The sequence below is a fragment of the Heterodontus francisci genome, chromosome 41 (genome assembly GCF_036365525.1).
Source record: "Heterodontus francisci isolate sHetFra1 chromosome 41, sHetFra1.hap1, whole genome shotgun sequence".
Classification (NCBI taxonomy): domain Eukaryota; kingdom Metazoa; phylum Chordata; class Chondrichthyes; order Heterodontiformes; family Heterodontidae; genus Heterodontus; species Heterodontus francisci.
In genome coordinates this window covers 31,945,249-31,957,619 of record NC_090411.1, presented here as the reverse complement: position 1 = coordinate 31,957,619, position 12,371 = coordinate 31,945,249, and the positions used below count along the sequence as shown (strand labels likewise).

General features: G+C 41.1%; 2 protein-coding genes across 2 annotated transcripts; both read right to left on the bottom strand.

The window, feature by feature from the left end:
* Positions 1–482: 482 nt before the first annotated feature.
* LOC137353680 (ferritin heavy chain B-like) lies at positions 483–2,711 on the bottom strand. Its single transcript, XM_068020041.1, has 4 exons — positions 2,607–2,711; positions 1,715–1,861; positions 1,081–1,206; positions 483–644 (listed from the first exon to the last, which is right to left on the bottom strand). Exons 1-4 carry the CDS (start codon positions 2,709–2,711, stop codon positions 498–500), a joined length of 525 nt encoding a protein of 174 aa, XP_067876142.1. The 3' UTR covers positions 483–497.
* A 5,546-nt stretch (positions 2,712–8,257) lies between these two features.
* On the bottom strand, positions 8,258–10,475 carry LOC137353573 (ferritin heavy chain B-like). The gene is made up of 4 exons (XM_068019939.1): positions 10,371–10,475; positions 9,465–9,611; positions 8,776–8,901; positions 8,258–8,404 (listed from the first exon to the last, which is right to left on the bottom strand). The coding sequence occupies exons 1-4, from the start codon at positions 10,473–10,475 to the stop codon at positions 8,258–8,260; spliced, it is 525 nt and encodes a 174-aa protein (XP_067876040.1).
* Positions 10,476–12,371: the final 1,896 nt, after the last annotated feature.

Below are 12,371 nucleotides of genomic sequence, written 5' to 3'. Positions count from 1 at the left end.
CTCAAGCTGGACATTGGTAAACATACCCATTTGGTGAATAAGGGTAGAGATATTAAACAAATGGTAGATTAAGATGGTTAATTCTAGACTATAATAAGTGGACAAAAAGGTCACATGCAAGTACTAATTGGGTATCCTTTCCCAATATTCCACAAGTTCATAATATTTCATCTACAGCAGCAAGAACACTTCTGTAGCAGAAACTGCATATTTCAGATACCCTCCACAAGCTTCTCAATGCAAATTGGGAGATGTGAGTAAGTTATCCTCAGCAGGCATTGAACCAAGGTTGGGAGGCTGGCTTGGGAGAGGGAAAAGGTTTAAATGGAATCATTATATAACTAGGCATAATGATCTGAATAATCAAATCAGCTACTGAATAATACAAAGATCAGCTCCATGATGAATACTTTTATTTCCATATACAGCAAGGAATGAGAAAACTGGCAATCAAAAAGCATTCAGCGAGTACAGAATTAATAGTTGTAGAACCCCAATCAACTCAGCGTGTGCTTGTCAAACAGGTACTCTCCCATGCCATTGTCAGGGGCTCCCAGTCTCTTCAGGTTGGTGATGTGATCTCCAAGCTTCTTGATCATCTTCACTTGCTCATCCAAGTAGTGAGTCTCCAGGAAGTCACACAACTGGAACATGAGAAAAAAAAAAGGGTGAGTATAGTTAGCTTAAAAAGAGAATCTTCATCAGATAAGATTTATTTTTATTTGCACTGGGATAATGGTGAAAGTACTGTACATGGGAGCAAGACTTGCTTTAGAGAACAAGCACAGGCAGTGGGCCAAGTGATCAACACAGAAGGAAATCAGATTCTGTGGCTATATTTAGCCAGACAAGGCCAAAACTTACCCACATGTGGCATTTCAATTCAATTACACTGAGAGTTAACTCAAGATTGATGCCAGAGAAACCAAGCACCTTGTGAACCATTGAGTGATCCAGATCTACAGTGTAGAAGTCTTTTTCCCAAAAAGACCTGAAAAACTTACAGAATGCTACTGGAGTTAAAAGGCAGATTCTAATGATCACCTTCAAACCTGAAAACTCATTCCAATATTAACTTACATGAGGGTCAGTGTTGCCAGTGGAGAGTTTGTGCAGATCCAGCAGACTCTGGTTCACATCCTTCTCCATCTGCAGAGCTCTCTGCATTGCCTCCAGACCATTGCTCCACTCATCCTGCTCTGGCTTCTGGAAAAAAATAGTGGTCCTGTTAGTGGGAGTGCAAAGTCCAAGGGATGTTATGCTCAAGGTCAACAGGGTTAGCAGTAACAAAGATAACTTGTGCACCTCAATACTATGAGGTAGCATTGTGAGGAATGTGGTTTCACAATTGGGATGTCAGACCATTACAGGACACTGGATCAGTTCATTGACTGCCATTTTGGCAGAAGCTCCAATCCCAATTTTCTCTCAATCCTAAACTTCATCCGTGGGAAGTCCACAGCTGTGGCCCACATCCTCCAGAAAGTTAACTAGTTAAGCATTATGTTTGAGCCAATAGTTTACAGTACAGAAATTGTTCCTTCTCAATATCTATTTTTTGACCCTGTATGTATAGAAGATCTGTCATACTAACTCATCAATACTAAGAATTTTACTCATTAATCTCTAGGTTGAGAACTTCAGTTATTAGAATAAGGAAGTCACTGAAAGTATCCAAGTTAGAACATAGACTCCTTTAAGTTCAGATCCCAACCTTGATGTTCTCCAAGATGATTCGGCCTCCACGTTTATTCTGGAATTGCATCAGTTTCTCAGCATGTTCCCATTCCTCATGTGACTGCTCCTTGAAGAACTCAGCAAAGTGACACAGGGCAACATCATCCCGGTCAAAGTAATAGGACTGCAGGTTGAGGCAAAATGGGAAGGGAAGAGGTCAGATCCCAATCTCATTTATGGCCATGTCAAAAATGGTGGTAGTATCATGGTAAATAAATCACCCATTCTTTACCTCAGAAGAATTTGCTTTCAATTAAGGGGCTCGGTTTTTCCAAGTTTATGCTGTAAAATACTAAATATATTGAAATGCTCCTCCCAGTGACATTACAAAAAGCAGTAATAATATTTGGATCAAAGTTTCATTTCAGCATTTAAACTACATTTATCAACAGGACATCCTTTGTCCCCCAATGAAGGTACAAGTGTTTGAAAAGTTTCATTCAGTAGAATAAGACTTTTAGATTACTGCTTCATGTAAAATCATTACTCATACAAAAAGATTTCAGCACCACAGGATTTACTCATTTACAAAGGGGGAAAGATAAGCCAGAACTAGTCAGACAATGTTTCACTAACCTTAATTGTTGCCATTCAAGTTGGAAAAGTTAACTAGGTTTATACATCTTCAACATGAATCCTCTGTTGGAAACATCATGGAGTCTTGGAGTTACTTTCAAAACTGGAAACAAATATTAGAGCAAGGAATAGAGTCCCTGTTTCAAGGGCATTTACTAATTTAAGTCTAGGGGGAAAACTAGAAATATATATTATAAACCCAACTGATTGACCTAGAGAAATTCTAGCTACTCAAAATGCATTGAAATTCCAGTCTTAACTTTTAAACAGGACCCCAAGAAAACAATACACACCATGGAAAGATAAACATAGGAGGAATAGAGCTCCAGGTTGATTTGCTTGTTAACAGCATCTTCACAGTCCTTGTGGTAGTTCTGACACACTTGAGAGGCCATCATAATCTTCACTATGAACAGAAGCTAAATTCAAACAACAATATAACTGCTTCCTACCCAAGCTCTTGTATTTATGCTGCTGGGACAGCCTGCATTCAAACAGGGAATGACATCATTAATGATGATTGACAATTCCAGGTAGCCAGTCAGGAATCGCTCATGAATCCAGGCACCAATTAACAATGTAGACGGGCTGTGGGGGTGGACCCAGAGACAATGAGAGCTGTGGAATTCAGGCAGGTTTGGATGATGATACTGTGATTGGAACATAGGAACAGGAGGAGGCCAATCAGCCCCTCAAGCCTGTTCCACCATTCAATGAGATCATGGTTTGTCTCTTAATGCATTTTGCCTGCATTGGATCCATATTGCTTCATACCTGTACCGAACAAAAATCTAACAGTCTCAGTTTTGAAATGTTTAATTGATGTCAATATTTTGGGGGAGAGAATTCCAGATTTCCATTTCCCCTTTTGTAAGAAATGCTTCCTGACATCACCCCTGAATGGTCTAGCTCTAATTTTAAGATGATACCCCCTATCCTGGACTGAGAAAATTGTTTCTCTCTATATACTGTTCTGACCGAGGTGGGAGGAGTGCATTGTTTTTTCTAGTTCCACTTCTCCACAGGTCACAACATATATTTAAATGTTTACCCAGTTACCGATTCGGTCAATCATAGACTCTATTTTTATCTCAAAATAAAGTGCACCAACCAGGTTTCTTTAATAAACAATAGAATTATCAGTTTATTATAAAAACAGACTTAACCAGTAACACACAGATTGAAATATGAAAGTTCCCTTTTATCTTAGCCCCTCACACTAAAGGCCTGCTTAGGTCATGAAAAAATATCCCAATGCGAACCCAACAGAACCAGATCGGACCCGAGCCTGATCCGGCCCGAGTCCCTCCATTTTCTTCCCACGCCCGACCTGACCCGAGCCTGACCCGACCCGAAGCCAACCTGACTACCGGAATGTTCCTTTTACCTACCTTGCGACTCCCAATCTGCAGGAAGCTGCAGGTTGAGCATGATGACGTCATAGGGAAGCTCACTCGCTCACTGTGCAGACTTTTTAAAAATTCATTCAAGGATGTGGGCGTCACTGGCTAGGCCAGCTTTTATTGCCCATCCCTAATTGCCCTTGAGAAGGTGCTGGTGAGCTGCCTTCTTGAACCGTTGCAGTCCATTTGGGGTAGGTATACCCACAGTGCTGTTAGAAAGGGAGTTCCAGGATTTTGATCCAACAACAGTAAAGGAACAGTGATATAGTTCCAAGTCAGGATGGTGTGTGACTTGGAGGGGAACTTGCAGGTGGTGGTGTTCCCATGCATTTGCTGCCCTTGTCCTTCTAGTTGGTAGAGGTCGCGGGTTTGGAAGGTGCTGTCTAAGGAGCCTTGGTGCATTGCTGCAGTGCATCTTGTAGATGGTACACACTGCTGCCACTGTGCGTCGGTGGTGGAGGGAGTGAATGTTTGTAGATGGGGTGCCAATCAAGCGGGCTGCTTTGTCCTAGATGGTGTCGGGCTTCTTGAGTGTTGTTGGAGCTGCACCCATCCAGGCAATGGAGAAAATTCCATCACACTCCTGACTTGTGCCTTGTAGATGGTGGACAGGCTTTGGGGAGTCAGGAGGTGAGTTACTCGCCTCAGGATTCCTAGCCTCTGACCTGCTCTTGTAGCCACGGTATTTATATGGCTACTCCAGTTTAGTTTCTGGTCAATGGTAACCCTTAGGATGTTGATAGTGGGGGATTCAGCGATGGTAATGCCGTTGAATGTCAAGGGGAGATGGTTAGATTCTCTCTTGTTTGAGATGGTCATTGCCTGGCATTTGTGTGGCGCGAATGTTACTTGCCACTTATCAGCCAAGCCTGGATATTGTCCAGGTCTTGCTGCATTTCTACACGGACTGCTTCAGTATCTGAGGAGTCACGAATGGTGCTGAACATTGTGCAATCATCAGCGAACATCCCCACTTCTGACCTTATGATTGAAGGAAGGTCATTGATGAAGCAGCTGAAGATGGTTGGGCCTAGGACACTACCCTGAAGAACTCCTGCAGTGATGTCCTGGAGCTCAGATGATTGACCGCCAACAACCACAACCATCTTCCTTTGCGCTAGGTATGACTCCAGCCTGCGGAGGGTTTTCCCCCTGATTCCCATTGACCTCAGTTTTGCTAGGGCTCCTTGATGCCATACTCGGTCAAATGCTGCCTTGATGTCAAGGGCAGTCACTCTCACCTCACCTCTTGAGTTCAGCTCTTTTGTCCATGTTTGAACCAAGGCTGTAATGAGGTCAGGAGCTGAGTGGCCCTGGCGAAACCCAAACTGAGCGTCACTGAGCAGGTTATTGCTATTGGTAGAGTGGGGGATATGCCAGGCCATGAGGTTACAGATTGTGGTTGAGTACAATTCTGCTGCTGCTGATGGCCCACTGTTGGTGATGGACATTGAAGACCCCCACCCAGAATACATTTTGTGCTCTTGCCACCCTCAGTGCTTCCTCCAAGTGGTGTTCAACATGGTGGAGTACTGACTCATCAGACACAGACGTCCCGGACCCCCAGCTCAGGTAGGTTTTTTACTTTGAACACTTCTTGCCCAAAGTGCCCGAAAGCCGGACACAAAAGAGCGACCTAACCCGACTGTACCCAACATGTTGTCGGGTCCTGTCGTGTTAGGGTCGGGTAGCAGGCCTTTACCTCACACTGAAACATATACACACACTGGATAACCAGAAAAAGAGATTTTCTTTTTAGAGCTCCGTTACAAAAAAAGACAAAAAGAATACTTTAGCCAAATACTTGTTAATTCTTGAAGAAAAAAGAGAAGATATGGAAAGATGTCAGTTGTCCCTTTTTTGGTTTGGCGTCCCAAATATGTGTAGACAGCTGGCACTGGGATCTTTCTAGAATAGTTCTTTCAGGCGACGTTGAAGATCAGTTTGGCTGGTTTTCCAGATGGGATGCACCGTCAGGGTTTCTGGCAGCCTTTTCAGGAGACATGCAGCATCAGTTTCTCTATTTCTTACACTTAATTCACAGGAAGTTCTCAAAAAGATGGAAGAGGATGCTGATGGTGACTGCTCTCTTGGCTGGTTTTCTCCAATTGTCTTCAAAACAGTTCACACTCCAACACACTGTTCAAAGCAAAATCAAAAAGAATATCTCAAGAGTCAAGTCTCCTGACCCCTATAAATCTTAACCTGTCACTTCTCTGTAAACATCTTCTCCAAGTCAAAAAGCCCCTGCTGGGATATTTATCTGAAGACAGGAGACTGCCAGTGAGGGTTGTTCACCACAAATCCTCTCAGTGCCCTTTCAATGACCCCAGTGAAAAGAAAATCCATGGAATCCTTTTCAGTTTTCCCAAAATAAAACAATGGCCATAAATCTAAAATATGAGTCTGCCAAAAAAGACCAACAAGAAAGTAGCAACACCGTTATAACAACACCTGATCAAATCTAGTACTCATGTTAAACACATCAATTATAATAATTCTTTACTCTTCTATACTTGTATAATACAAGAGTCGTTAATGCAAACTGTCCTCGTAATTTAACCCTTTTATCCCTGGTATCATTCTGGTGAATCTGTGCTGCACTCCCACCAAGGTCAATATATCAAAGCTGAACACAATACTCCAGATGTGATCTAACCAGAGCTTTATACAAATAAAGCATAACCTCCACCCCTTTGTATTCCAGACCCTTGAGATGAAGACTATAAGTGTATGAGACTTTTTAAATTCATTTATATACCATTCCACTAGCTTTTAGTAATTTCTGTACACAGACCCCTAACTCTCTCTGCTCCTCCACAGTTCCTAGCTCCTCACCATTTAGAAAATACTCTGATTTATCTCTCTCTGTTCTCGCTCTATCTCACATTGAAATTGATCTATCACAGTTTTGGCTACTCACTTAGTCTATCAATGTCGCTTTTCAATTTTCTGCTCAAATTTACTCTACCTACTGTAACACCTAACTTAGTGTCATTAACAAACTTGGATATATGGCTCTCGATTCCTTCATGTCATTTATAAATGTAATGAAAAACCGAGGCCCTGGTACAGACCCCTGGGTGAGATGACTAGTTACATCCTGCCAATTGGAGTTCATACCCATTATCTCTACTCTCTCTTTCCGACCTCCCAACCAACTCCACAACCATGTCTAAAGGTTTCCTGCAATTCCATGTACTTCCGTTTTTCCTAATCGCTTCAGTAGAATCTTGTCAATGATGTATTTGATGTTGGCTTCTTTGAGTTTTCCTCAAAGTGAATCTGTTCTCAGATTCAGAGCTTGTCAACATAATCACAGGAGTCTGTGAATGGAAATTCATTTTGTGTTGAGCACAATTGGATCCATCTCTTGGAGAATTGACACTGCGCTTGATGGGTCTAGAATGAATCTGTGATACTAGTGCTGACCATAATAGATCGAAAGAGATTGGCCAGCCCAAGACATTGTACAGTGAATCTGCAAAGCAACCGACATGTTGGGGGAAATGAAAAGTGGAGAGCTTCAAACAGAACTCTTTTGCTCCGTCTCAGTGCAACATGGAGGTCTAGCCCCATGGAATTTAAGAGTTGTAAAGTCCTGTATTGTTGCTTCTACAAAGAAGACCTCTATTGAGAGTTGATAGCGAGGGAAGATTTTACCTGAAATACAGTGTTGTGATGACCTGAGCCAAGTATTTCTTCATTTACTCATCCAGGACATTGGTGAACATGAGTGTAAGTAGTAGTTGAACAAATGACAACCTGATCACAAGGCAAATTAAGATGGTGAATGCTTTACAATGACTAGAGTCACAGTCATTTATGACAGGCAGCCATTCGGTCCATGGAGTCTTTGGTGACCAGTACAATGCATTCAGTCCCATTCTGCTGCTCTGGCACCTGTGAGTTTTTTTCCCCCCTCCAACTGCTCATCTAATTTCCTTTTGAAATCATTTATTGGCTACACTGCCATCATTCACAGCACGGTTATTGCCACTGGTTTATATATCCAAAAAAAGTTCTCCTCACATATCTCTTGCCTAAACCCTTTAAGTTTGTATGCCCTAGTACCTGCCATAATCTTTACACTGCTATCAAATCTCTCTGCAATTTCCTTTTCTCCAATCAGAATAGGGGTCAAAACAAAAGCCACTAATTCATTGCCCCTCCCTAATATTCCACAACTGCATGGCATCTCATTTGTAAATGCCAGAAACTACCATTGCAGCAAAACTGAATAGTTCAAATATCCCTACAAATTTCTCAATGACAAATGGAAGCTGCATGTAGGAGGGCAAAACTCAAAAGGCATGCTAAACTTTCAATGGGGTCAGATATTGGACAACTAGCAATCTTGCTGATCTGAATAACAAAATGAGTTACTTATCTGTACAAAAGGTGAAAAGAAAAAAAACCAGTCCATGATAAATACTTTTATTTCCACATATTGCAAGCGATGAGAAAACTACATATTAACCAGAAATGGAACACATTTTATTTCAACCAATATTATAGAACTAATGACTCTAGAATGCTAATCAACTCAACGTGTGCTTGTCAAACAGGTACTCTCCCATGCCATTGTCAGGAGCTCCCAGTCTCTTCAGGTTGGTGATGTGATCTCCAAGCTTCTTGATCATCTTCACTTGTTCATCCAAGTAGTGAGTCTCCAGGAAATCACACAACTAGAACATGAAATAGAAAATGCCAAACAGATGTTTAATGAGGATCTTTTCCAGAAGTGAAATTACACTTGTTTGGAATTGGGACAGTGTGACATGTGCACATTTAACTAGACAAGAGCAGAATTACCCAGAAATGGCAAATCAATTTTAATAAATGGGGAATGGACTGCACTAGAAACATTTTAATGCTGCAGATACAAAGTGCCTTGGGAACAGTTTAGTGATCCAGGTCTACATTATAGATGGCTTCTTGGCCCAGAAACAAAAATCTGAAAGTGAAAAACAAACTGACACAGAATTTTACCAATGTAGAGTGAAGGGTAGATTCCAATATCACTAACTCATGAATAATTGCAATGTTAGGAACTTACATGAGGGTCAGTGTTGCCAGTGGAGAGTTTGTGTAGATCCAGCAGTCTCTGGTTCACATCCTTTTCCATCTGCAGAGCTCTCTGCATTGCCTCCCAACCATTGCTGCACTCTTCCTGCTCTGGCTTCTGGAACAGAATAGTGGTCCTATTAGTGGGAGTGCAAAGTCCAAGGGATGTTATGCTCAAGGTCAACAAAGTTAGCAACAACAAAGATAATCTGTGCACCTCAATACTACAAGGGACCATTGTGAGGAATGGGGTTTAACCACTGGGTTGACAGACCATTACAGGACACAGGATCTGTTCATTGCTCTGCCATTTTTGGCCAAAGCTCTAATCCCAATTACCCCGAATATGCTCCAATGTTCCTTTCTCCGCATCCTTTTAACATCAACTTCATCCACAGGAAGTCTAGAGCTGTGGCCCACATTCTCCAGACTGTTACCTAGTTAGGCACCATATGTTTGAGCCAATGGCTTTTGATGCAGAAATTGTTCCTTCTGAATATCCATTTATTGATTTTGTATCTATAGAAGAGGCAAAGATCAGTCATACCAACTCATCCTGCAGCCACTCACCAACATTTGGAATTTTACTCAACCTCACCAGATGGAGAGCTGACATTAGAATAAGGAATATTCTCTGAAAGTATCCAAGTTAGATCATAGACTCCAAGTTCAAAATCCAACCTTGATGTTCTCCAAGATGATTCGGCCTCCACGTTTATTCTGGAATGTCATCAGTTTCTCAGCGTGCTCCCGTTCCTCATGTGACTGCTCCTTGAAGAACTCAGCAAAGTGACGCAGGGCAACATCATCCCGGTCAAAGTAATAGGACTGCAGGTAGAAGCAAAATGAAAAGGACAGGGCGTCAGACCCAATCTCATTTATGGCCAAGTCAAAAATGGTAGCAACATCATGGTAAATAAGTCACCCATTCTTTACCTCAGAAGAATTTGCTTTCAATTAAGGGGCTTGGTTTTTGAAGTTTATGCTATAAAATGCTAAATATGTTGAAATGCCCCTCCCTGTGACATTACAGAAGGCAGGAATACTATTTGGATCAAAGTTGCATTTCATCATTCAAGCTATAATTATCAGCAGGACATCCCTTGTCCCCCCAATGAAGATGCAAGTGAGTTTTTTTCTCTCTTCATTCAGTAGAGAAAGACTTAGATTACTGCTTCATGCAAGATCATTACTCCTCATACAAAACAAAGAAGGAGCTCAACACCACAAAATTTACTCATTTACAAAAAAAAAAGGGGAAAGACAGACAATGTTTCACTAACTAGTTACTGAACTTAATTGTTGCCATCCAAGTTGGAAATGATGACTAGATTTATACATCTTCAACATGAATCCTCTATTAGAAACTTCATGGAACCTCGGAGTTACTTTCAAAATTGGACATAAATATTATAGAGCAAGGAATAGAGTCCTTATTTCAAGGGTGTTCACTGATTTAAGTCTCGGGGGAACGAGAGAGATAAATTATAAACCCAACTGATTGGCCTAGAAAAATTCTCGCTACTCAAAAATGCATTGAAATTCATTCTTAACTTTGAAATAGGACCCCAAGAAAACAATACACACCATGGAAAGATAAACATAGGAGGAATAGAGCTCCAGGTTGATTTGCTTGTTAACAGCATCTTCACAGTCCTTGTGGTAGTTCTGACACACTTGAGAGGCCATCATAATCTTTACTACGAACAGAAGCTAAGTTCAAACAACAACAATCTAACTGATTCCTACACAAGCTCTTGTATTTATACTGCTGGGACAGCCTGCATTCAAACAGGGGAATGACATCATTAATGATGATTGACAATTCCAGGTAGCCAGTCAGGAATCATTCATGAATCCAGGCACCAATTAACAATGTAGCCGGGCTGTGGGGTTGGACCCAGAGACAATGAGAGCTGTGGAATTCAGGCAGGTTTGGATGATTATACTGTGATTGGAACATAGGAACAGGAGGAGGCCAATCAGCCCCTCAAGCCTGTTCCGCCATTCAATTAGATCATGGTTTGTGTCTTCAGGCCATTTGCCTGCATTGGTTCCATATTGTTTCATACCCGTACCTAACAAAAATGTAACAGTCTCAGTTTTGAAATGTTTAATTGATCTCAACATTTTGGGGGAGACAGTTCCAGCTTTTTACTTCCCTTTTTGTGAAGAGATGCTTCCTGACATCACCCTTGAATGGTCTAGCTCTAATTTTCAGATTATACCTCCTGTCCTGGACTGCCCCACCAGGGAAAATAGTTTCTCTCTATATACTGTTCTGACCGAGGTGGGAGGAGGGCATTGTTTTTTCTAGTTCCAGTTCCCCACAGGTCACAACATATATTTAAATGTTTACCCAGTTACCGATACGGTCAATCATAGACTCTATTTTTACCCCAAAATAAAATACACCAACCAGGTTTATTTAATAAACAATAGAATTTTCAGTTTATTATAAAACAAGACTTAAGCAGTAACAAGGCAAAGCATTAATACACAGATTGAAATATGAAAGTTCCTTTTACCTCAGCACCTCGCACAGATACATACACACACACACCGGATAACCACAAAAAAAGAGATTTTCTTTTTCGAGCTCTGTTACAAAAAAACGGCAAAAAGAATACTTTGGTCAAATAGTTGCTAATTCTTGAAGAAAAAAGTGAAGATAAGGAAAGATGTCAGTTGTCCCTTGTTTGGTTTGGTGTCCCAAATATGCTTAGACAGCTACTACTGGGATCTTTTCAGAACAGAAACCGAACAAGAACTATAGCAGCACCGACATAACCAACCTGATCAAATCTAGTATTCATGTTCAACACATCAATTATAATAATCCTTTACTCTTCTATACTTGAGAAATACAAGAGTCGTTGATGCAAACTGTCCTCGTAATTTAACCCTTTTATCTCTGGTATCATTCTGGTGAATCTGTGCTGCACTCCCACAAAGGTCAATATATCAGAGCTGAACACAGTACTCCAGATGTGATCTAACCAGAGCTTTATACAAATATAGCATAACCTCCACCCCTTTGTATTCCAGACCCCTTGAGATGAAGACTATTCGACTTTTGAATTAATTTATATACCAGTCCACTAGCTTTTAATAATTTCTGTACACGGACCCCTAACTCTCTCTGCGCCTCCACAGTTCCTAGCTCCTCACCATTTAGAAAATATTCTGATTTATGTCTCTCTGTCCTCACTCTATCTCAAATAGAAATTCATCTTTCACAGTTTTGGCGACTCACAATCTATCAATGTCTCTTTTCAATTTTCTGCTCCAATTTACTCTACCTACTGTAACACCTAACTTAGTGTCATTAGCAAACTTGGATATATGGCTCTCGATTCCTTCATGTCATTTATAAATGTAATGAAAAACCGAGACCCTGGTACAGATCCCTGGGAGAGATGACCAGTCATATCCTGCCAATTGGAGTTCATACCCATTATCCCTACTCTCTGTTTCCTACCTCCCAACCAACTCCATGTCTAAAGGTTTCAAGCAATTCCATGTTCTTCAATTTTTCCTAATCGCTTGAGTAGAATCTTGTCAATGGTGTATTTGATGTTGGCTACT

What these genes read in the sequence shown, in the direction of transcription:
- LOC137353680 (XM_068020041.1), bottom strand. Translation starts at nt 2,711, where the DNA reads ATGATGGCCTCTCAAGTGTGTCAGAACTACCACAAGGACTGTGAAGAT. An exon ending in CCTATGTTTATCTTTCCATG is followed by an intron (nt 1,862 to 2,606) that starts GTGTGTATTGTT and finishes CTCAACCTGCAG; the next exon opens with TCCTATTACTTTGACCGGGA. An exon ending in CTGGCAACACTGACCCTCAT is followed by an intron (nt 645 to 1,080) that starts GTAAGTTAATAT and finishes CTCATGTTCCAG; the next exon opens with TTGTGTGACTTCCTGGAGAC.
- LOC137353573 (XM_068019939.1), bottom strand. Translation starts at nt 10,475, where the DNA reads ATGATGGCCTCTCAAGTGTGTCAGAACTACCACAAGGACTGTGAAGAT. An exon ending in CCTATGTTTATCTTTCCATG is followed by an intron (nt 9,612 to 10,370) that starts GTGTGTATTGTT and finishes TTCTACCTGCAG; the next exon opens with TCCTATTACTTTGACCGGGA. An exon ending in CTGGCAACACTGACCCTCAT is followed by an intron (nt 8,405 to 8,775) that starts GTAAGTTCCTAA and finishes TTCATGTTCTAG; the next exon opens with TTGTGTGATTTCCTGGAGAC.